Below are 26,071 nucleotides of genomic sequence, written 5' to 3'. Positions count from 1 at the left end.
CATTTAATTAATAATAACCTGAACATTCTCAGGAATCACCTCCAACCTTAATTTATGGCACCCTAATGGGAAATCCGCTCTGCCTGGGGATTCCCTACTGGAATTTCCTCTATAAAAGCATCAATTCTAATGGATTACACCCTCAATCCTACTGTTTCACAAGATGAGAGGGGAGCTTTAAGAGCCTATGTTAAATTCCCTGCTGAAAATGTCTATTACTTTCTCAGCTGACTTGCAGAGTACTCCACAAATAGAGGCTAAAGACTTGCTGATCAGTACCAAGAATTAGACAAATGTATGCCCTTTATTATGGTATATTTGGTCAGCTCCAAGCTTCTTAAATGTATTTAGTAACATTTTATGTAGTCTCTCAATAATGCATATCTTCTTTGCTTATAAAATCTCTTTTAATAATGTGATTCAGATGAATAGAGTTCTAAGGACTAGAATGGCAGTTACTTAAAAAGATTCACCAGCTAATTTCAAAAACATCAAATTTTTTACACATTGGTTTCCAAAGATAACTTAAGACAAAAAACAAAAAACAAAAGTCAGTACAGTAAGCAGAATGATGGATCCCCAAACATCCAGGCCTAAGTCCCCAAGGCCCGTGAGTAGGTCACCTTACATGGCAAAGGAGACTCTACAGATGGATATCATTAAAGTTAAAGATGTTTAGCCTGAAGTACCCAGGGGGCTCAATCCTATCATAGGTGTCCTTAAAAAAGAAGGAAGAAGTCAAAAATGTGGGTCAGAAAAATAAAATGAAGGAATTCCAAGTCTGGCTTGGCCATGTAAGGGACAGCAAGACATGGTTCCTGCCCCTGAAACAGAGCCAGCAGGACATGGGCCTTCACGGGTGTCATCTGTGCTTGTTTCTATAACTGTGTACATATTTTCACGTTCCTCCTCCCAGGAATGTCTTTTCTGCCAAGATTAATAACTCCATGATAATCAGAGACAGCATGAGGTTGGGAAGCTAGAGTATGTCTAATGTCTCAGCAAAATGGTATAATGACTTTCAAGACAGCCCTTAAGACTAAGAGAAAGAACTCTGAAAACATGAGTTCAAAACATATAAGTTTCTCAGCTATGCAAAATAGAAGGATGCAATATGAATTGGATAAGGAGGTTCACAGATTTAAAGGAACAGAGGCAGCTGCACTAAGAGCTAGTACTTAGGTCAGAAAGATACTAAGGAAGGAGATTAAGATATTTAGGAAGTGGTGATGGCAGGGCAAGATCCCACCCAGCTGAGGTTTTGTTTGTTTGTTTGTTTGTTTAGGCTTACAATGGCAGACAGATTCCTGAGTTCCAGATCAGCCTGGGACAGGAGTTTAGGTCCAAGCACAGGCACAGCATGGCTGGGGACCCACTCAGCTATCTTATAATCTGTGCTTGGTGTCTCTTTCTAAGAATCAAAAGACTGGGGTCACAGGATGCAGAGTCTTGAGATAATCAAAAGGGAATCTGGAATAATGACTGAATGCATATGTAAATAAAAGACTAGATGTGGAGAAAGAGGAACACTCCTCCACTGCTGGTGGGATGCAAGCTGGTACAACTAACTACTCTGGAAATCAGTCTGGTGGTTCCTCAGAAAACTGGGCATGATACTACCAGAGGATATATATATACCACTCCTGGGCATATACCCAGAGGATTCCCCAGCATGTAATAAGGACATATACTCCACTATGTTCATAGCATCCCTATTTATAATAGCCAGAAGCTGGAAAGAAACCAGATGTCCCTCATAGGAGGAATGGATACATAAAATGTGGTATATTTATACTATGGAATACTACTCAGCTATTAAAAACAATGAATTTATAAAATTCTTAGGCAAGTGGGTGGAACTGGAGAATGTCATCCTGAGATGACCCAGTCACAAAAGAACACACATGGTATGCACTCACTGATAAACGGATATTAGCACAGAAGCTCAGAATACCCAAGAAACAACTCACATACTAAATGATGCCTAAGAAGAAGGAAGGAGTGGCCCCTGGGCCTGGAAAGGCTCAGTGCAGCAGTGTAGGGAAATACCAGGACAGGGAAGTGGGAAGGGGTGGATTGGGGAACAAGGGGAGGGAAAGGGGTGTATGGGACTTTCAGGGAGGAGGGATCCAGGACAGGGGATATCATTTGAAATGTAAATAAAGAATATATCGAATAAAAAAGAGAGAACTAGGCTTTTGATCTGCAAAAGACGAGCTGTCCATAGTTTTTAGAATAGCAGAAGAAAGCTGCCTCAAGAGAGCAGAGCCAGAATGCAATCTGAAAAGCTGTCTCGAGCAGAATACAGAGAGCAATCTGGAAAGCCATCTCCAGCAGATCATAGGCTGTCAGCTTGGACCCACAATTTGACTTCAAGTCATTTGTTTTCGCCACTCCCAGCTACCCCCTCCTCAGAACCCCTCTCCAAGTCGAGGCTGGTCCTTGGCAAGGAAAATGTCATCTGGCACCATGGCTGGTTTTGAACAAAGACAAAGAAGCCTTGTATGGTGACAGGTAACAAACTCTAGAACCTGATAGAGACAAGAACAAGAGTCCCTAGAACCTTCGATGAGAAACATGGCCCTGTGAATGCTTTGATTTGAGCCCAGTGAGATTTCTATTATAGTTTTTGTTTTATTTTGTTTTGTTTTTATTGACAGTCTCATGTAGCCTGGGCTAGCTTCAAAATCTCTTCATACCTGGGCTGACCTTGAACTTCTGATCCTCCCACTTCCACGTCCTGAGCGCTAGGATGTACTGCGCAGGCTTATGCACTCATGCTTGTGCATATGGAGGGAACAGGTCAACATCATATGTCACCATCTATGGCTCACCACCTTATTTCTCTAAGGCAGGGTCTCTCACTAAACCTGGAGCTTGCTAACCAGTGAGCCCTGGCACCCACTTTTCCATGCCCCTTCCTCCCACTCTGGAGATACAGGAACGTGCTGCTGTCCCAAGGTTTTATATGGGGGTGTTCAGGAACCAACCTCAGATCTTCAGGCTTAGACAGTAAGTAATTTACCTGCTGAACCATATCCTTAGCTCGTGTTAGGTTTCTAACCTACAAAACTGTAAAATAATAAATGTATTCTAGCTAAGCCATGTTTGTGAACAGAATATGAACACACAATGCAGTTTGTTTACTTGTAACAACAACAAACTGATTTGAAAAATGTAGTCTAGAACTCAGGTCCAGCATTGAAATCCAGATGCTGCTTAATCAGGTTGGTAAAATAAAGCCAATTATTAACTTTGTTGTACCTCAGTTTTCCTGTATGTAAATGATACATGTAAATGTAGTTGTAAAAAAGGAAAGAAAGAAAACATTGTAAATGTAAATGTAATAATACAAATCTCAGCTAATTCAAGTAAAGAACTTAAAACATTGCTTCCCACATACCAGGCAATAAACACTGCCTATGCTGTTACTGTCATGAATAACTTTACCTTCTTTCATAGGAAAATCCTAAGATCAACAGTATCTAAAAGAGCCCAAGAAATAAATCCTTACAAAGAGAAAAAATTGTACATATCTCTAAATGTAGCTTCCACAAAGGTCCTGGCTCCACTTAAGCTAGCACTGAGATTTTTCCGCAGTTTCTGAATTAACATCATAGTCACTGTGGGAACATGAATTCCACTACATGATACTGTTAATTCCAGGACTAACAGAATAAAGCATTCAACAGAATGTAAAAGCATCCTTATTAAAATTAGTAGATGTGGCAAGCTATATTTTGAATATATATATCAGTTTATTTGAAATGCATATAGCACTTTCATTTTATAAGGAATGATCTATAATTTCTATATAAACAATAAAAATTTTTATTGTACTTGGACAATGACTAAGCATTGCTGACATAAATTAATATAGCAATGCTAATTGGAATAGTTTACTTAAAAATTATAAAGATATAATAATTTGCAATATCTAAAAAAGTAAGTAAAATAGGAACCAAAACTAGTTCTGTATATTTTATTTTACACTTCTGTACTCTACAATATATCACAGAAGTATCAAAAACTCAAAGAGAGGCAACCCTACATCCAAAAGACTCTATGAGAAAGATTGAGTGCAAACCTATATAAGGTGCAACAATAACAACTAATGTTAAAGATTTAGGAAAAGTTAGAAACTAAATGAACAAAAAAAAAGAAATATATAAAATAACGTATATACTTCCTTTTGGCTCATATAGCACATCTGATGTCTTCCCTGAGCCTGCTGGACACAGAGACTTGACATTTTAGCCCTTGGAGGCGGTGTGTGTTTAACCTTGACTCTGTGCTATCTCCACAGCTCAAGCCTTCTAACATTCCTCAGACATACCATAGAGCCTGATGTTTGTGCAAGATGGCACTATCACCAAGCACAGCAGCACACACCTAAACAAACAACCACACTTGGAAAGCTAAGACAGGAGAATTCTAATTATGAGTCCAGCCCTGACTACACAGAAATACCTTGCCTCAAAAAAGACACAAGAACAAAAAGAAAACATCACAAACAGCAGGAGGATTCAGCGGTGGATTAAAGTCTGTAGCCTACAGATGCCAAGGCCAGAATAAATGTGTGCAAGAAAGGTAACATCCTTGAAACTGTGCCCATGACAGTGGACAATTACCAAACTTTATTCTATCCCTGAAAAAAACAAAAGCCTGCTCCTTATTCAAGCAAGCAGCCTGGTCACCTCTGATCAATGTTACTTCTCTTTGGTCTCGTCGTTGAGTCAGGTTGAACTCAAGTTCCAGTAAAAGAAACTTGTCTGACATGTTCATTATAAATGGCTTAGACTCATTTCTATTTTTCTGCCATCTGATATCAACAAGAGCAATAAAGACTATAACCAAAAAAAAAAAAAGCATACATCTATCATACATCTATCTACCAAAGAGCATTCAAATGCAAGCTTAGAAAACAGTACCATTGAAATAAAACATATTCAAAACTAGAATCTGCAGACCTGCCAGTTTTCACACACACACACATGCACACATACACACACACCCCGATAATGCAACAGGTCCACCCAATACTTTAATATCTATTTCCAAAGGGCACAGCACAGGCTACCACAGGCCGTTGCCTGGCTTTCTAATATACTAAGACTGAGGCATATAATAAAAATAACTTACCACTTGAGCCTCCAGCAGCCGAATATTGAGTGGCATCAAGGAATTTGCGTGGAGTAGGGATGTTTGAAACATCTATCAGAGGACTAGGAGAGGCATCTTTGCCATGAGAACTGTGGGGAAGACAAGCAGCAGTTATTACTTTCTCCAAAACCAACTGAAGTCCCATTTAGTGCCCTGAGAATGTAATGGAGCGTCTGTGTACAGAGGACACACTCTGAGAGTGTGTAATGGAGTATCTGTGTACAGAGGACACACTCTGAGAATGTAATGGAGTATCTGTGTACAGAGGACACACTCTGAGAGTGTAATGTAGCATCTGTGTATACAGAGGCTGGTATACACACTCTGAGAGTGTAATGGAGTATCTGTGTTCAGAGGACACTCTCTGAGAGTATAATGTAGCGCCTGTGTACAGAGGCTGAAATGGACATACTTCTACCCACACAGATAGCATGGGGCTCACTTTAGACCATAATCTACAAGTACTTTCTCAATATAAACCTAAAAAATATGTTTCTGAAAACTACAGGGTAATAAATGGCTTGCTACTTTAAAAACCATAAGTGCTGAACTTTATAATCAAAGCCAGAAGGACCTTCAAATGCCAACAAATTTTTAGAAAATCAATTTATTAAAAAACTCCATTTACACCTAATATTCTTCATCCCTCCCCCTTCCTCTCTCTCTCTAGCACACACACACACACACACACACATACACACTTTCCCTTAGGCTTTAATTTTATCCTCTGTGAGCATTAATTCAATGGCAAGTACCTCTGGAAATAATTTCTAGGGTTTCTCTAAGACTTCTTTTTATCTTGTGTTTTTTGAGACAGCTCCAGCTCTCCTGGAACTCAATATATAGACCAGGACAACTTCAAAGAGACATCCATCAGCCTCTGCCTCCCAAGTGCTGAGATTAGAGGTGTGTGCCACTATTCCTGGCTTCTCTTGGATTTCTATGGAAGGGCTTGGTTTCAAAATGTGAAAGACTCGGCACCTACTCATTTACCAACTAGAGTTACGAAGCTCAGCAGAGAGAAAGGTGCTATTACAGCACAGCACATTAAATGGGCCTTAGCTTTCATTTCAAAACAGAGAAAAGGCCTCTTCTTACCATGTATCAAAGAAGAAATTGAAAAGATATTAATAAGTTTCCTCATAGGTCTTTGAATCTGAGAGTTATTTTAGAAAACAAAATAAGTGAAAGACTCTTGAAGTCCCTGATTAATAAGAATGCTCTGAATTGTTTTATTTTGAAAGAAATGTGAAGAGTAGATATGTTTTTAAATACACATGATAACATTTATTTTTACCCCACTCAGAATCATCCACAGCTGAGTTGAAAACAACACAGCAATTACTGGTGCATATCAAAATTCCCAGGCCCAGCTCATTTGGTAAATTTGATTGTTGAAGGCAGATAGAAGGGGGTTTAAGCTTTACACTATAAAATTAATAACTAATATAGTCACCTCTATAACAGAACAGCTGTTATGGTAGCTGTCAAAGATCAAAAATGTTCATAAAAGTTGGTTAAATCAGAGTGACGGGCAAAATGTCCATCAGAGATAATATAATGAAATGGGAATCACTAGCATAGTTAACTCTGTATATTTCCAAGATCTGGCTGAAAATGCAGAAAGAACAGTGAGTGATTTAAAACTCAGAAAAACTGAGGAAAAAGTAGAGTGATGTCTTCAAATGTTAGATCAAAGGTGAAGACAATATTAAAAAAAAGTGGAGCTAAGCTGTTTACATCAAAAAAGAAAATAAGCAAAAATAGAACTGAAAGATAAAACAAAAAACGTATATACAAGCAACTAAAAATGCAAAAGAAAAATAGAAAACAAGTAACACAAAGGAATCCAAAATATGCTTTACACACTTGAACACAAAAATAGATACAGAACCCATAGGACCTGCAGTGTTTCCTACCAGTATAGCATGTCAGAAGAGGCACAAAAAGAAAAGCCAAAGCACGTATTGACTCAGGATACACACGGGGTATCAAAGGATGAACTAGCTCTTAAACAATTGTACACTGATCTCATGTGATGATAAAGAAATTCTATACAAAAATATGAAGAACATAACCCACTAAATGCTAGTATAATAACTATCAAAATACATGTCTATCCACATACTCAATATGCAGGCCTACACACACATACCAGGAAAGACATGCTTACACGCATGCTACTCATGTCCGCCATCTCAGATTGCCCTTTCAACTGCAAAACCTCATTTCATTTCAAGGAAAAAAGAAAAAAAATCAAATCATCAAGAATAACTATTGTTATTATTAAAGTAAAGCGTGCCCGTGGGGCTTACAGGGAAATCCTCTCCTGCTGTTCACTCCTCACCTCCACTGTCAACAATAATGAATGCTCTGCATAACCACTCTGGGAGCCTTCTGGGTAACTACAAGATACACAGTTAATACACTGGTCTGAATTTGATTTGAGGACCCTTTCTGTACATATGAGCAGTACATCTCAGAAATCTTACCTCATAAGCATATACAGGTCTTTCTCTGTATGCTAGAGGTCATTCGTTTTATGCTGTTGTGTTACGTGAAACAGATATATAATTCATTGAACCATATTCTTCGTGATAAGCAATCAAGTTGTATCAAGTTTTGTAAGGAGCAAAGGAGTTGGTACAAAAGGAGCCCCTTTTGTGGGCCATGAGATATGATCTTGACGCAGAGTCAACATAGCTAAGATTTCAGGCATGTTGCACCACACCAATCTTACTACATCCTACTACATCCATTACATATATTTTCATAAACAGGTAATGTTTTAAATAGGATATGAACCAAGAAACAGGATCTCATGGTTAAATTTTTATTTCTAAAAGGTAAACTGGCTATTCAACCAAGGAAAGGAAAGGAAAGGAAACTATTCATTTCCCCCACTCTTACCAAGATAACATGCTATAAACGTCTTTGGCTGTCTAGTGATCAGAGCCATACTTGATTTCTCAAGTCTATATTTCTCTAATCATGATATGCCTGTATCTATCTAGGTTTGTTAAATTACATTTTTCTTTTATTATTCTGAAGTGCAGTTTCTCACTTTAGAGACTGAACCTTAGTATGGTTGGGAACCAGAGAGCTTGGCTCAACACCCCCAGCTGAGCTTTTTGCACAGGTTTCTTGAGAGCAAAACATCCCGTGGCTTAGCTTGATTCCTGCCTTCCTGCCTGGTGTGGTACGGACTTCCCAAGTGCCTGACCTATGACTATAATTGTTTTCTCCTGTTCCTTCCCTGGCCTCTAGTATATATATTGCTGGTCTCTCAGTAAAGCTTTGGCATTCTCCTCGCAGAATGAGCCGTGTCTGTGTTTTTTGTTAATCCCCCAGGCATACGCCCGATACTCAGTACCATGGCAGCGCGGGCGCTGTCAAGTATGTATTTTTAAATTTATGTTTTAACTTTTGTTCCACTTTACTATAAATGTTCTCAGTTTTGAAATAAATTATTTAACACTATTATTTATGAATTCTCTGATTGCTTAGAAAAGCCTGCTCCACACATACTCTCGTATGTTAATGCCTATCAAGTCTTATATGATTTTTCTATCTGGCTAGAACACTTTGTATATAAAAGATAAGTATCTAAATTTATTTAAGCTTGGTTTCAGAACTCTACTTTGTCCCGGGCAATGTCTCTACTTGCACTCTGTGCTGTTCTGCTTTGAATAGCATTATAATATACTTGAAGGTCACATGAAGAAAGCCTCCCTCAGAATTTTTTCTTTTTTTTTTTACAGCTGTTACATACTTATCCTTCTCAGTTGTGACAGTATCATACCAACCAGATTTGTATGGGTCAGACATCTATGTGCTGCGAGGCCGCCAGTCTCCCCTTTGTTCATTTCTTCAGAATACAGCTTTTACTATGTCTCCCCGCTCCCTCTTTCTCTCCCTCCCTCCTTTTCTCCCTCTCTCCCTACTTTTCTTCTTCTGACCCCCCAGAGATCTTTTGTTTTATTTATTCCGTTTCATTCTGTGTATGTGTAGAATGTACACACACATGTATGCAAAAATGTGTATACAGACACATGGAGGCCAGAGGCTGATGTCGAATATCTTCCTCAATTGCTTCTCTGCCTTCCATTACTTGAAATAAGTTCTCTCATGGAACAGAAATATCAGTACTTTGGCTATGCTGACCTGACAGCAGTTTCCTGACATGTTTGTCTCTGTCCCAAATGCTCAGGCGACAGACAAAAGCACACCTAACTCTGGTTTTTATAAGGACACTGGGGATTTGCTTGGGTCCTCTCATTCCTAAAGCAAACGTTCTCCGTTACTACGCCATCTTCCTAACTACAATGTTGTTGCTGCTGCTGTTTGTTTTGTTTTTAGACAGTGGTTTCACTCTCTGGCTAGCCTAGAATTTACTAAGTAGCCAACCAGCCTACAGCCCATTCAAAAACTTCAGTTTTTCATACATGATATCAAAGTAGAAATGGTGATACTAGAATGGAAATGTTTAAGTGGATGCAGAAGTAGAGATGGAGATGAGGAGTGGGAAGAAGACTTAACAAAAATGAAAAATGTATGGAAAACATCACAGAACTCTATTATTTTATAAGATAATTGTAAAATATAAGAAAAAAAAAGAATGCCTATGTGCATTCTAATTACAGTATCTGAACCTCTCCCTGATTATTCTGTTCACACTGTTGCCAGCAGAATACACTACTAAAAAGATAACTGACAGCTGCTCATTCACATCTAGTCTTGAAGTAATTATGAAGTACAAACTCAGTAGCTCAATATATGGGCCTAGCAGTTTGTCTACTACCCACGAGCTAAACAGAAGTAGAAATTTCTCTTTCAATGTCTGAGTCTCTGGTTATACAGAAGCATCACCCATAAAGATGTCTTTGTTGCTGTTCAAACAGCACAGGACTTGAAAGACTTCATTCCCAGAATGCACTACTTCCAGTGCCCTCCTAGTATACAGCTGGATAAAAAGGCATAAATGTGTGCATTTCAGCAGATAGTGCATGAAAGACCTTCTGAAAAAATCTTACATTTCTCTTTAGGAATATAAGAAGGATAGCCATTATGTGCAGCTACCACATAACTGCAATGATATGTTAAAATCTAGCCTGACTCCACTCCATATCTACACTAACTTAATGGCTTGCCTGTGCCTACCTAGACTGTAAAACATAGGGCTGGCAGACTTTCTTCCTTAAACCTCTCCTGAGCTCCTCCAGAATAAATCAGCTAAAGCTGAGAAGACCCTACTCAATCTTCAACTTCCGTTTGTAGGTCTCAGTATTTTTATCATTGCTGACTTCACTGTTTAATTGAAGGAGTTCTTTCATAATTCCTACTGAGAGCACAAGAATGTCTCTGATCCATAAGTAACAACAGCCCACAGGACATGTTTCTTACATATCCTTATAGAAGAGGACCAGAACAATATACAATGACTGAATGAACAAACTTTGATGTTACCCTCTCTGAATATGGCATATTTTCTATTATAAAACCTTCTATGAGTTCAGAGACAGTACATTACTGAATCACCATATTCTGAAATTCAAAGAATGTTTCTTTAAATAAAGTTACTGCCATGAGACATTGTAGTAGAGGAGCTCCTTAACCAACCTCATCTTCCCTTTTTCCTTGTTACGCTGTACAACCCGGCTAGTGGATTTGATATACAAATGGCGGTGCAGTTCCTCTATGAGAACCAAGTGCAGGTTCATCTTCTTGCTGTGAAGTTCCAGTCTGAGATCACTGAGTCCTTCCACCTGGAGCAGCGGACCCTCGAGAGACTCCACTGCTGACACCTAGAAGGGAAAAGAAGGACAAATAAGTACAAGAGTCTCGCAGCCCCATAAAGAGAAAGAGTGGTTTCTACAGGACCACCTAACAGGAGTAATGGGAACTATGTGTGCAATATCAGACTGCAGAATATTGTGTGGACTCACCTAGTCTGGCCCTTAAGGATTTGCTAAAATAAATACAACAAAAGAGAAAAATAAAACAAAATCTTGACAAAAGAATGCATGAAGGCATGAAAAGCAACACAGCAAAGCCATAAGTCCTACTTACTCCCACACACACTGCTTGTCCAAAAACATATGTAAAATGACTACATCGATTCCTATTTTCACTAGAATCTCAATGCTGATGGCTGAAATCAACTTCTTGGAGATTGGGGCAAGTATTTTGTTTTGTTTAGATTGTTTGTTTTGAAATAGGGTCTAACTATGTGGCCCCGGGTAGCCTCAAACTCACACTCCTCTTGCCTCAGGCACTGAACCACTATCCTGGCTTGAAATCAACTTCTTAATAAAAGTTATTCTTTAAAACTAAAATTAAGACCACAAGCCGGAGACAATCCAGCTTATCACCAGAGACATGGTCAGAGAACTCATTATTCCCACAGAGGACCCCTCTGGGGAATCCCTAATCATAAGCCCTGAGGAGTTTGAGCGGATCAAATGGGCATCCCAAGTCCTGACCAAAGAAGAATTGAATGCCAGAGAGCAGGCCTTGAAGAAGGAGAAGGAAGCCATCTTGGAAGCAGTCACAGTCCGCAAGAAGATCATGAAGCAGAAGGAAATGGCCTGGAACAATAACAAGAAGCTAAACGACCTGGAGGAGGTGGCCAGGGATTGGGCCCAGAACCTTCTGCAGAGAGCCAACAAGCTCCGCATGGAGCAGGAGGAGGAGCTCAAGGACATGAGCAAGGTGGGTGTGTGCCTTCCTTCCCTCTGAGGACTCCCTGCTGCTCCCTCTGCAAGGGACTGTTGTGGGCAGGGCTCGCGTAGATGGGAGGAGAAGAGACCTGTTTCCTGGATGACGAGGGCAAGCCACTGGCTCTCCCTGAGCCTCATTGTGTCCACGTGTCCATATGTAAGATGATGACAGCAGCCCGACTAAGCAGAATTTCTGGCAGCACTGAACAAGCTAAGACACGGGGAGAGTATTTGTAAACTGTGACTGATAAGGATCTCACTCCTATTTCTATCCTGTTAGTTCAAGTCCGGGCCCCAGATGGTGGTGGAGACAATAGGGTTCTTTTTGAAATACCCAGAGTACTTCCTTTAGCTGGGAGCACAAGGGTCAGAGGCTCATTTGAAATTCTATTCTGTAATTCATTTACATGTCGCGCCCTTGTTGACTAATAAAAAAACAAAACAAAACAAAACAAAAAAAAAAAAAAAAAAAACTAAAATTAAATCAAGGCATACTTTTTCAATAGCTTATTCTCATGGTGAACATAAGCCAGATAGCTCTGTTGGCTGAGGTCACACATGTATCTATAAAGAGTGAAGTTGGTCTCATTTTGTCATATTCACAAGCATATGGAAGTAAATGCTCTTCTGCATGCATACTGCAGGTGGAAAGTAGCAATCATGACCTCTTGCTAGCCTCACCCAATCTGATTAAACAGAGGGGACTGAAATGGAGAACTGGAGATACAGTACAAAGGAGATGTTCTTAAGATGGCTGAGAGATTTTAAAGGCGAGAAGGACTGAATGAATGACATCATAAAGGAAGGCCTACAACAGAGAGGCTGAAAGATCCAGGGAATCAAAACTGACTTTGAAAACCCAAGTGATAACTGCAAAGTGGGAAGGAGTGCATGAGGTGTGACCGCCTTCTTTGTGTAAGCACAATTACTTCTCTATGTGATAATGATCTTTTATATCTGGAAAGAAAAAAGGTGAAGGGCATATTCTAAGTATTATTACTTAGGAGTGGGGGAAAGGGTGAAGAGGGGAACTTGGAACTACAAGGTGGAAAGGAAAGATGAGAAAGAAAAAAGAATAGGTAACCGCAAGAAATCCTGATGAGAAAAAAAAGCTCACCAGCTCCTGAGGAATTCAGGTCTATAGCTATCCCCAGCTTAGGTTAGGCTTCTAAATATTTCAGGTGGAAGTAGTTAAAGGAATAAAACACCATTAAATCTGACTATAGATATAAAATGACCCTCAACACCAAATCATTCATATAAAAGCAATAGTTAATAAAAGTCAAGAAATGAGCTGAGTGGTGGTAGCATACACCTTTAATCCTAACACTTGGGAGGCAGAGACAAGTGGATCTTTGAGTTGGAAACCAGCCTAGTCTACAAATTGAGTTCCAGGACATCCAGTGCTACACAAGGAATCCCTGTCTCAAAAAGAAAAGTCATGAAATGCACTGGTAACAAGAAATATTAATCAGAGATCTACAGTGGTCTAAGGAGTCACCTGAAAGCTTCTAGACAATGAATGCAGAAAGCTCTGTGGCAGTCAAATACAAACCAGCCCAAAATTACTTAAAAAAAATAATAATAAAGTGCAATGGCTTACCCATAAACACTTCACTTGTTTTGTGATGTGCTATAATCAAATGTCAGCAGCAAATAACTTTCCTTAAGTTTAAAGCAGGAAAGAATCAAAGAGTGGAAGATTGACAAGCCCTGGGCCAGCTCTGCCCTCTGCAGCCTGCCCATACATTCTCACACTGACTCGCAACTGCCCCTGCTATGACAGGCTCTCAGCCCTGGGCAGCCTGCCAGTAATTCCAAATGGAAAGGCAGACTCTTAAAATGACTAAACTGTCCCCAAGGGAGGAAAAGCAACAACAAATTCATTTATACTCATGCCCTAAAATGGATTTTAACTCAAGTCTCTAGTGAAGAAAAGAGGACACATTAACCTTCAGTGACATCTAGATCCAGAAAATAAAAAATAATTTGGTAAACCACTGGCCCATCGTGTAGCCTTATCCCTTAAGGTAATTAAATCCAACCAAAATAGTTAAGCTTAAAAACCACCCACCGCACAGCCACACTTGAGTTGCTTGTAGGAATTCGCATGAAGAGATTTAATTCATAAACCAAACACAAACTTACATAACAATGACAGCTTCCAAAGCCACTCAATCAAAAAAAAAAAAAAATTAAACTTCAAGTAAAAACAACATTATGCCTGGCAAACTATAGTCACAGAAATTATTTTTAACAGTACCTACTGACCTACTGATTCTAAGGATAGAGAAAACACAGGAGTAAATTCACATGGTATTTTAATACAGCACTTGAGCAAGTGTTCTTAAGGACACCATTGTAGTCATATAAACAAGTTTTCTGACTATGTTTCCTTGAAACCAAATACAATTTTTATACACATGCACATAACACACCCACAAGATCACGGTTGGTCTTAGAACTTCAAACTCTGAAATCTCAACATGAAAGAGAATAGAGAACAGTACCTGTAGTGGTTTGAATAAGAACGGCCACACAGGCTCACGGCCTTCAATGTCAGGACTCCAGCTAGTGGAACTTCTTAGGAAAGATTTGTACGTGTGGCCTTCTTGGAAGAGGGTGTCACTGGAAGTGGGCTGTGAGGTGTCAAAGGTCCACACAAGGCTCAATTTCATTCTCTCCCTACCTGCAACTTGTAGATCAGATGCGTGTTGTCAAATACTTCTGCAGTGTCATGCCTTCCTGCCAGCTGCCATGCACCCTGGTATTCTAGGGTATTATTGTGACAGGCCTGACCAAGCTGCTGTTTATTTAGAATATGGAAGATTTGGGAACTTTGGAATAGAAAAAAATCATCTGGATGCTGTAAGCCAGACTTAATGGACCATCCTAGCAGAAACATGGAAGCAGTTCCTTTTATAAGTAGCCTTGGACATGGTGTTTCATCAGAACAACAAAAGAGTAACCGTCTCTTATGACTATTAAAAAAAAATAAAAAAAAAGTTGTTTTATTCCAGAGGTTTCAAAGTCCACTCACAAAGCTAAAATCCCAGAAGTCAAGCAAGCTTTTGGGAATATAGAAAATGGCCATTGTATAAATTGGCTCATTAAGTAAATCAGATAATTTTCCCATCACACGGATGAAACACCTGAGATAAATAACTTCCAAGGAGGAAATTTTTACTTTGCCTCATGGTTTTAGAGGTTTCAGTCCTTGAGGACAGAATCCTTTTGCTCTGGGCTTGTGGCAGTACCAGAATATGGCAGAAGCATGAGAAACAGAGTACCATCTCACCTCACAAAGCCAAGAAACCAATACTCTGATTCCGGGCACCTCACACCAAAGATCTAATGTATTTCTACCAAGTCCCACCTCCTGAAATTTCTACCACCCAGGAGTGTGACACAGGCTGGTTGTCTTCAGGATATGAGGCTCTAAGGGAGTGAGTTGAGACGGATCACTCATCAAATAACACACCAATGAAGCAGTAATAGGAATTTAAGACACTGTTGGATAAGAGATACAAGAAATTGGCTTGAGGGGGTTATAAATATGGCAGTAAACATTGAATAATGTCACAAATACATATTAAAATTACAAAACTTGACAAACAGACAGTATTTAGGATGTAGAAAATTGGCAAATGTCTAAGCATCTCTTTCTTCACAGAACTAATCTAGTATATTCAACATGAAGTAGTCTTAATAAACTCCTAGAATTCTCCAACACCCATTATTCCTTAGTTAGGTTATTACATATTGAAAAGAATCAACTAAAAATATTTGAATTTTTCATCCATACATCTTTTTTTGAATAAACTTCATAGTAAATAAAAAAGAAACTACAAACAGGGAACTTTATATACTTCCCGGAGAATTTTGTACATATTCACCCTCAATCTCAGAACTCATCCTAAATCCATTCCCCTTCCCCTCCTACCCAACACTGCATTCTCTCCATCCCCTCCCCACCATCAAGGCCAATTCATGAGGCTCAAATATTCTTGGATGTGTGCCTACCAGTGGAGCATAATCAACTTGTCATGGATTATACTCAAGAGAAAACTCACTCTACCTCTCTTAACAGCTAAGATTTGCTAGTAGCTCTTTCATTAGAGGTGGAACTTTATGCCCAACTCACCGATCATGCTGGAATTTGAACAGGTTTAGGCTTGCAAAGAGCTTGTACATGGTGCCATAAACACCATGAGTAGCTGTGTGCAGCTTCCCTGCTGGGGACCTTTACCCAATCCAACAGGCTATCTATCTATCATCCCTCAATGGTGGTTGTTTATCCCTAAGTGCTCACTGGGGAGGGCTGAACTTGACAATCTGAGGAGACAGGTTCATCCACAACAGAAAAGGAGAAGTTTCAGGAGATATGAGTCCTTACCAGGACTTACTACTTTTGATAAATTAAAAAGTTTCTCTTAAAATGTAGTCACTTACTTTACATCAGATTCTAACAGAGTGCAGAGTCTAAAATGGAGTATCCTCACTCATGGGGACTAAGACTGAAAAAAAGATTACAAAGAGTCTCTTAAAACAACAATCTTGAGCAAAAGCCACATCAACTTTACACAAAAAAGATACTGTTGCTTAGCCACCTGTCCAGCTACTATTTACAGACTTGAGCTGATACTTCCCCGGTAGTGATCCTTGTGGCCAAAGATAATAGTTTTGAAACAAATTCAAAACCTTCCTAGCTGAGCCTTGAACGGGTCTAGTCTTTGCCTCTTTGAATGTTCCTGTGAGCTGTCATAGTACGTGCAGTCAGGAATAAACAACCCCATTTATTCCTAAATAAAGACATTTCTTTGGAAAGCCATTTTATCTGTTATTGTTTTTCAGCTGATAAACCTAACAGTGTGGGGAGCAGGACTGGAAGCTTTGCTATATCTGGGATATCAGAACACTACTGTAAAATGCTATGTCCTTTACAGAACTCTGAAGAGCGTCCTCTTCCTAAAATCTGTTCTAAGATCTTTCCTTAGTGAATTCCCACTTTGCATACACACACACACACATACACACACACACAGCTTCCCACAACACTGTGTATTTAACTGCATCAGATGAATTAGACACATTTTGACTAATAGACTATAACACCGTAAGTAAGAGATATGAAGTACAAAAAAGTAAATCCTGTTCACAAGGATCTCCATTGCTGACATAAACTCAGTGATGTATCTCACTTAACTTCTGTCTATAGCATGACAGCTCAATGTTTACAACAGCCAGACTGCTCAATGAAGAAAATGTGAGGAGTAAAAAGAGTTGGAGTGTATAAAACAGATTAAAAGAAGTCCATTCAAGGTTAAGAGAAATAATGAGGGTTAGGTGAGGTTAGGAATCTATAGGAAAAGCAATTTCCAATGCTACCATCCTGGAAGAAACCAGACTTTTTGGCTCTCTGTGGTTCTACACTCCCAGTGTCTGAAGGCCTCGGGGCCATTGATAGTCAGCAGCATCAGACAGACTTCCCAAGATAGCTGGACCACAGAGCAAAGCCAAGTGCCTGGAGCAAGAACATCTTTTTCCCTGGAGTCCTCAGCCTGTGTGCTAATCAACAGTTATCAGGTCAGATGATCAAAACTGCCCATTCTTAAACCAGTCTGATAATACACCATTGACCTGACCTATTCAGGGCCCACCTCCCTCAGGAAGCCCATACCTAAGATGCAGACTCAGCATGCTCTCACCATTACGACAGGGTGTAGTCTAGCTCCACTCTCCTTTCATTATTGCCAGGGTTATTGCATGTTTTTATTTAATAAACCTTCATCAGCTGAAATGAAGGGTTGTTATTAGTTGAGCTAACAGCCAAATGATAATGCTCCAGAGAGATATCAGTGCTTGTTGGTGCATTAACAAAGAGAGAAGAAGGGCTGAGGTCAAGCACACCTCAAGTAAATGAGGTGATATTGGGAACTCAGGGCTTAATGCAATAGACTGCCTGAGAGATAATGGAATTTACAAAATAAAGCAAATAACTTGAAGCTATTGATAAGCGTGAGGGTGAAGAAGGGCCTGTAAGATAAAGTATCAGCAAATTAAAAAAAAAAAAATCTGTGAATTTCTTTGGACTTCCAAATCTATCTCAGAAAACAAAATTCCAAGAGGCCAAATGAGAATTGCAGCTTCATCAAAGATTTCACCACACACAGCAAACAAAACAGACTTAGTAAGCTATTCTTGAACTTTCTTTTGACAATGCACTCCTACATATTTTTTGGTTTTTTTGTTTTGTTTTGTTTTTGTTTGTATTTTGCCACAAATAACTCATAATTTATTAAAGCTAAAGTTTTTTGGGAGGGATCTGTCTTGAACGAGAGCCAACTGGATTTTCTAAGATAGTCCATCAGCCCAGACTTCAAAAAATGACATTAGCTGACAGATGAAATGTAAGAACCGTTCCTTATGAGGTCTTTAAAGGTTAACTAGATACCTATCTTGATTTTGCAGATGAAGGGAAGATATGTTGTTTTCTTAAGCTTTATTTATCTTCCAAATTCTAAAAGCAATGAATGTTTAATCAAAGGAACTTGAGAGACAACAAATCACAGAGGAGAATTTCATTCATCAGACTATATATAATAGATAATAGATAATAGATAATAGATAATGTATAATATACAATATATAATTAGTATATAATATATAATATAATATATAATATAGTATATAATGTATAATGTATAATATATAATGTGTAATATATAATGTGTAATATATAATGTGTAATATGTTATATGTAATATGTAATGTAATATAATATGTAATATATAATATTAATATAATATATATGTCTTACATATCTTAAACATGCTTTCTTTTACTGATATTCCTTGTAATAATTTAGGAATATCAGTATATAATAAAATCTAGGAATGTATTGTACTATCACAACAGTTAACACTGGTGTGGGAACTAATTCATTGCAAATGTCTTTTTATCACAATTCTTACTGTGATAAATAGCTATATATACAAAAACATAGATGCAGGTACTCCTGAACACAGAATAGTTGAATTTTCATTAACATAAAACTCTACAAGTAGAATTCCAATCCCTTGATCCATTTGGAGTTGAGCTTAGTACAAGGAGATAAGAATGGATCGATTCTCATTCTTCTGCATGCTGACCTCCAATTGAACCAGCACCATTTGTTGAAAAGACTATCTTTTTTCCACTGGATGTCTTCAGCTCCTTTGTCGAAGATCAAGTGACCATAGGTGTATGGGTTCATTTCTGGGTCTTCAATCCTGTTCCATTGATCCACTTGCCTGACATTGTACCAATACCATGCAGTTTTTATCACTATTGCTCTGTAGTAAAGTTTAAAGTCTGGGATACTGAATCCCCCTGAAGTCCTTTTACTGTTGAGAATAGTTTTAGCTATCCTGGGTTTTTTGTTATTCCAGATGAATTTGAGAATTGCTCTTTCTAGCTCTATGAAGAACTGGGTTGGGATTTTTATGAGGATAGCATTGAATCTGTAGATTGCCTTTGGCAAGATGGCCATTTTAACTATATTAATCCTGCCAATCCACGAGCATGGAAGATTTTTCCATTTTCTGAGATCTTCTTCGATTTCCTTCTTCATAGATTTGAAGTGCTTTTCATATAGGTCTTTCACTTGCTTGGATAGACTCACCCCAAGATACTTTATGCTGTTTGTAGCTATTGTGAAGGGAGTCATTTCCCTAATTTGTTTCTCAGTCTGCTTGTCCTTTGAATATATAAAGGCTACTGATTTGCTTGCATTGATTTTGTAGCCAGCCACTTTGCTGAAGTTGTTTATCAGCTGTAGGAGTTCTCTAGATACTATCATATCATCTGCAAATAGTGATAGTTTGACTTCTTCCTTTCCAATTTGTATCCCTTTGACTTTCTTATGTTGTCTAATTGCTCTAGCTAGGACTTCAAGAACTATATTGAAAAGATATGGAGAGAGGGGACAGCCTTGTCTAGTCCCTGATTTTAGTGGGATTGCTTCAAGTTTCTCTCCATTTAGTTTGATGTTGGCTACTGGTTTGCTGTATATTGCTTTTACTATGTTTAGATATGGGCCTTGAATTCCTGTCCTTTCCAAGACTTTTAGCATGAAAGGAGGCTGAATTTTGTCAAATGCTTTTTCAGCATCTAATGAAATGATCATGTGGTTTTTTTTCTTTGAGTTTGTTTATGTAGTGGATAGCATTTATGGATTTCCTTATATTGAACCATTCCTGCATCCCTAGGATGAAGCCTACTTGAATATGGTGGATGATCGTTTTGATGTGTTCTTGGATTCGGTGGGCAAGAATTTTATTTAGTATTTTTGCATCAATATTCATAAGGAAAATTGGCCTGAAATTCTCCTTCTTAGTTGGATCTTTGTGTGGTTTTGATATCAGCGGAATAGTGGCTTCGAAGAAGGAATTGGGTAGTGTTCCTTCTGTTTCTATTTGGTGGAAAAGTTTGAAGAGTATTGAATCAAGGACCTCCACATAAAACCTGACACACTGAAACTAATAGAAAAGAAACTGGGGAAGACCCTGGAGGACATGGGCACAGGGGAAAAGTTCCTGAATAGAACACCAATAGCTTACGCTCTAAGATCAAGAATTGACAAATGGGACCTCAAAAAACTACAAAGTTTCTGTAAGGCAAAGGACACTGTCAAAAGGACAAAATGTCAATCAACAGACTGGGAAAGGATCTTCACCAACCCTAAATCCAACAGAGGGCTAATATCTAATATATACAAAGAACTCAAGAAAGTAGAACCCAGAGAACCAAATAACCCCATTAAAAAGTGGGGTACAGAGCTAAACAAAGAATTTTCACATGAAGAACTTTGGAGGGCTGAAAAACACCTTAAGAAATGTTCAACATCATTAATCATTAGGAAAATGCAAATCAAAACAACCCTGAGATTTCACCTCACACCAGTCAAAATGGCTAAGGTCAAAAACTCAGGAGACAGCAGGTGTTGGCGAGGATGTGGAGAAAGAGGAACACTCCTCCACTGCTGGTAGGATTGCAAGATGGTGCAACCGCTTTGGAAATCAGTCTGGCGATTCCTCAGAAAACTGGGAATGACATTTCCTGAGGACCCTGTTATACCACTCCTGGGCATATACCCAGAGGATTCTTCAGCATGCAATAAGGACACATGCTTCACTATGTTCATAGCAGCCCTATTTGTAGTAGCCAGAAGCTGGAAAGAACCCAGGTGTCCATCAACGGAGGAATGGATACAAAAAATGTGGTATATTTACCCAATGGAGTACTATTCAGCCATTAGAAACAATGAATTCATGAAATTCTTAGACAAATGGATGGAGCTGGAGAACATCATACTGTCAGGTAACCCAGTCTCAAAAGATCAATCGTGGTATGCACTCACTGATAAGTGGATATTAGCCTAGAAACTTTGAATACCCAAGACATAATCCACATATTAAATGATGTCCAAAAAGAATGGAGGAGTGGCCCCTGGTTCTGGAAAGACTCAGTGCAAGAGTATAGGGGAATTCCAGAACAGGGAAGCGGGAAGGGGTAGATGGAGGAACAGGGGGAGGGAAGAGGTCATATGGGACTTGCGGGGAGTGGGGACCCAGAAAAGGGGAAATCATTTGAAATGTAAATAAAAAATATATCAATAAAAAAAAAAATAAAAAATATTAAAAAAAAAAAAAAAGAATTCCAATCCCAGAGTCCTGAGGCATAAAACCAATTTAAGAGTCTTATTTATTCCGTACATGAAGGTGCAAGAGAAAACTCCTGTGTTCCCTTCAATTTTCAGTTCTCAGAGCTCTCTGGAGAGTATTCAAGTTAAATTTCTCCACAAGCAGGAGAACACTAAGGAAGACATTCTCTTTTTACAAGTGTCCCAGTCACTACACTTAACCCAACATCTTATTTGTTATTCTGAGACAAGAAAAAGGTTTAGAACAACTCCCCTTAGAGTTGGAGAATCAAGGTCTCAGAGGATCTCTTCAAACTCATAGCTAATCTAGATCCTTTCAGGAGTATTCTGCATGTGCCCCGAGGCCATTGGAAGTGCTGAGCAGCCTCCCCAGTCCTGACCAACATGCACTCTGCGTATCCCATAAAGGAAAAGGGACGGTTTGTATTTACAGCTAAGGAAACACAACTAATTAGGATCAGGATGAATGACGGAGAAAACAGACTCTGGAACAAGTTAATTCTAACCTGTCAAGCTAAGTAAGAACTACTAAAGCATTCTTAGATCATAATCAGGCTGAGACAGTAACATCTATCAACACAGGTTACCGTCATTTAAACTGGCACAAAGATCTGGCTTACATTTGGCTAAAAAGCAAACAATCAAATATCTGTCCAAGGAAGCCTCTAGGTAAAACTGAAGCCAAATATAATGGATAACAGCAAATAACTAAGGCATTATTCTGGATGATCTTTCCTCTAAAATCAAGTGTGCAGACACTTGTGTAGTTTACCTGACTGAACAATGCGTGCCCTAGTGACACTGGCATCAGGACAGAAACACTGTTTGCTCTGTGTAAACAGGCCCAGGACTACTGTGTTCCTCTTACTTCTCACTAGGTAATGATGATAACAATGATGGTGCATATAGCATTTTAAATCTTTATACTGCTTTAAGTTTCACAAAGCACACCTTACATGCAATATTTCACTTTTATTCTCATAACCATTCAATAATACTTATCATTTTTATAGGTAATGACACTAAAAATCAAGGACAGAAAGAGATTCAGCTCTCTAGGCTAAAAGCATTGGAGACTTGGTAAGGCAGGACCAGAATCTGGAACATCTTCGAAGCCCTTTGCCAAGGTTTCCACTTTTTCCAAGATTGTTTCTACTTTGTCATACTCTACACAGCCAACATTTGTCAATACAGCTGTACCCCAATCTCAGTCCACTGAAGCCCTGAAGAAAATCAAAGCAACAGCAAAAATTCAAGAGGCACATGAGCAAGATTAAAACCGAGTGCATAGTCAGTCTAAACTTGTCGAGTCTTAGCCTAGCAAGCTGAACTACTACACTAAAGTCTTTTAAACTACATAATCTACCTGAAATATCAGAAGAGAAGCCACCCGGGCACCAGCTACAACCAAACTACAATAAAGGATGGTAAAAAAAAAAAACAAAACCCACACCCACAAACATTTCTCCATGAATGTAAACATCACCACTTTTGTCGTACACAAGTACAAATGCTTCACAACTATTCACACTTTGAGTTGGTGTTAAATACAAGCAAGGACAATTAGTCTTGCTTCATTCCACAGCACAATCTAAACCCTATGCCAAGAATTCCAAATTTCGTTATAAACTGGCCATATTTTGGGGGGGAGAGGAAAGGAGACTGTCAAAAATGACCAAAGCCAGCAACCCACACCAGAGACTTCAATTTCATCAGTCTTGGTTGTGGCCTAGACTTTACAATTTTTGAAAGATCCTCAAAGAACAATTTAGAAAGCACTGTTCCAGATAAATTAAACGAAAATTGCTAAACCGCATGAGAGGATCACACAATGAAATAGAATTTCTATTGATTTTAAAAATAAAAGAGGTAAATGAATAGCAGATTTAAAAGAAACAAAAATGAAGATACCTACCAAACTGTCTGATTTTTAAAAACTCTTGCCATCAAAGCCAAATGAAAATAAAAAGAGATTTGAACAGCAGGAAAAATAGATACTACAAAGTTTTGTGTTTTTATTCTGAGGGAAAAAACTGAAATACCAGAAACCTATTCATTAATTTGGAACACAAAAACCAATTAAGTCAATAACTTGGTTTTAGCTTTTCCTAACTTATCAGAGAGATGTTTGAGGAAATGAGGGCTTTCAAAAAAAAGGCTAAAAGCAGTCACAGAGGACTACCCAAAAATCGCAAGCCACACAAGCCCCACCCCCACTTTCCCTAGTATCCCCTATTTTCTGCATGTCCCCCACTGTACTTATCACAAGATGAACGCTACTTCCTATCTCTCACCCTGCTGGCACAAGAGCTCTCCCAAGGTTAAGACCACCTTCACAACAATGCCAACAACAGATGTGATCAAAAATTGTATAACCACATGGGTTTCTTTCATGGTCTGGGAGAAGATGCTCATGCATCTCCCGCATGCTTTTTTCATGCTGGAGAGATGGCTCAGCAGTTAAGAACACTGGCTGTTCTTCCAGAGGACACAGGTTCGATTCCCAGTACCTCCATGTCAGTTCATCCCCATCTGTAACTGCAGTTCCAGAGGCTCTCTTGTCCTTTACTGAACTTCCTGAGGGCACCAGGCAAGGAAAAGGAGCAGTCATACATGCAGACAATCACCAATACAGATAAAATATGTACCAATTACAAATTTGAATAATTATAAATATTTAAAGAACTTATAATGTGCACTGTGGTTATTTTAAATCTTTCAATAAACCTCACAGCTGTATTGAGCCTTGACTCAAGCCTTTAACAAAAATAAATGACTGGCCACAAGTCATACCGCTGTTAGGAAAAGCGAAGAGTCAAGTCTAGGTCTTACACAACTAAAACCCACACTGGCACACACCGTTTTCAATGTCATCAAACAGCTTCAAAGGATCATATGAACTGAAAATACTACAATATGTTTATTATGGGATTCTAGAAAAATACTCAATTAAATAGCTGCCTTACACTCTATCCCAAATTGGGCCATATTTTCAAAGTATAAGTAAAATACCCCCATTATACAATGCTCAAAGAAAGGCATTCTGGGAACCTCTGGAGAAAAGACAACACCATAAATATGTTATTGTAATTACCATAATAATCCTCATCTGACTATACAGCTATGGATTCTTTTTATAAAGGCATATAAATAAAGACAAAATGATTAAAAAGACATTCAAAATCTCTACAATCTCAGGCAGGCTTAGAAATGAAAATTTATTTTAGTCACAAGTCTTATGTGACTGTCAGCTAAAGTGCTTCTAAACGACTTACACTGGCTTGGTTTCTACTGATTGAATGCAATTATGAATTGACTTCTATAGCTGATAAATCAGAACTTGTGTAAGTGGTTTTCAAAGCGTTCCCTACAATTTTCATATGATGCAGACTTCGACACACAAATTCTCCCTGGGGAAAAAAAAAGTTTATAAAAATATTAACTCTCATGAAATACCTTCCTGGTTACTCATGCCACTGGGAAGAAGCTGCTATTCTTATATTAATAATTGTTTCCAGAATTAATCAGTCATTGTACATTAAAACCAGCAGCTGGAGTGTTTTGAGTGATAATGAAACCTGTAACAAGGCATCTTCAGCTGTCTTTTCAAGACAATAAGGGAATTAAAATTTCAATTTAAATGCAGAGGTTTGAAACACGCTTCACTGGCAAAATTACTTCAATTAATGTGAGTGGAATACAAAGCCAGACTGCAGAAATGTGATGCAGCAACCAGAAATTATGTCATTAACGTGCTTGCATCAACCCAGCACAATACTGCAAAGGTCTAATTTAAGCCACACATATCACAAAGCTACAGGCTACAATATTAATCAAGCCTCTGATTTCTGTGTGGCTTCCCGTTGGATCATTTTTAGCTTTTCATAAGCCAACAGCAACTGTTTACCTTAAAGAAGGAAACAAAACGCTGGGCCTATTTGCAGACATTACCTGTCATGACAATTTAATTATTTTATGCAATATTCTGGTTATCATATCAAAAAGAAGAAATAAAATTTCACCTAGAAGCCAAGCCTACAGCTACAAGACAGGTCAAATTTTGAAACAGGAGTAGCAGAAGATGGCAAAAGCCATGGGTCACCACTGATTTATTTACTCTGGGTTTATTAACCTCCGCTGTGCAGGGATCAAATTACTACATATCTATATCTGCACCTGCCTCAAAATGAAAATGCAAAATCTTCTGTCAAACAAATCCAAGGAAATCAGTGGGGCTTGCAAAACTGGATTGTTTTGTCTTTACTTTCCTCTGATGCATTTTAGTCAAGATTTCCATTTGGACCCTAGAGATTCCTTAAGTAGATTTTACTTGTAATAGCACACAGCCATGGAGAGGGGAAATGTGACTGTATTCTCAATATGAAGTCAGTAAAAGAGCAGTTGCAGACCTTATACTACACTCTTATATACCCAAGATTATGGAGAATATTTCCAACCTTTTGCTTTACGTTTGGATACACCAATT

At 38.6% G+C, this 26,071-nt stretch overlaps 1 protein-coding gene across 3 annotated transcripts in view; it reads right to left on the bottom strand.

The window, feature by feature from the left end:
• Exoc4 (exocyst complex component 4) overlaps positions 1–26,071 on the bottom strand; it is a 772,455-nt gene that overhangs the window by 711,954 nt on the left and 34,430 nt on the right. For all 3 annotated transcript variants that reach the window (XM_052173404.1, XM_052173402.1, XM_052173403.1), the window contains exons 4-5: positions 10,783–10,967; positions 5,143–5,252 (exon numbers count right to left, since the gene is read on the bottom strand). In XM_052173404.1, the coding sequence (XP_052029364.1) occupies positions 5,143–5,252; positions 10,783–10,967 (295 nt within the window). The remainder of the gene's footprint in view (positions 1–5,142; positions 5,253–10,782; positions 10,968–26,071) is intronic.

Source organism: Apodemus sylvaticus, chromosome 2, assembly GCF_947179515.1.
Source record: "Apodemus sylvaticus chromosome 2, mApoSyl1.1, whole genome shotgun sequence".
Lineage (NCBI taxonomy): Eukaryota > Metazoa > Chordata > Mammalia > Rodentia > Muridae > Apodemus > Apodemus sylvaticus.
Note: the sequence above shows the minus strand (reverse complement) of the source record. Positions and strands in the feature narration are given on the sequence as shown.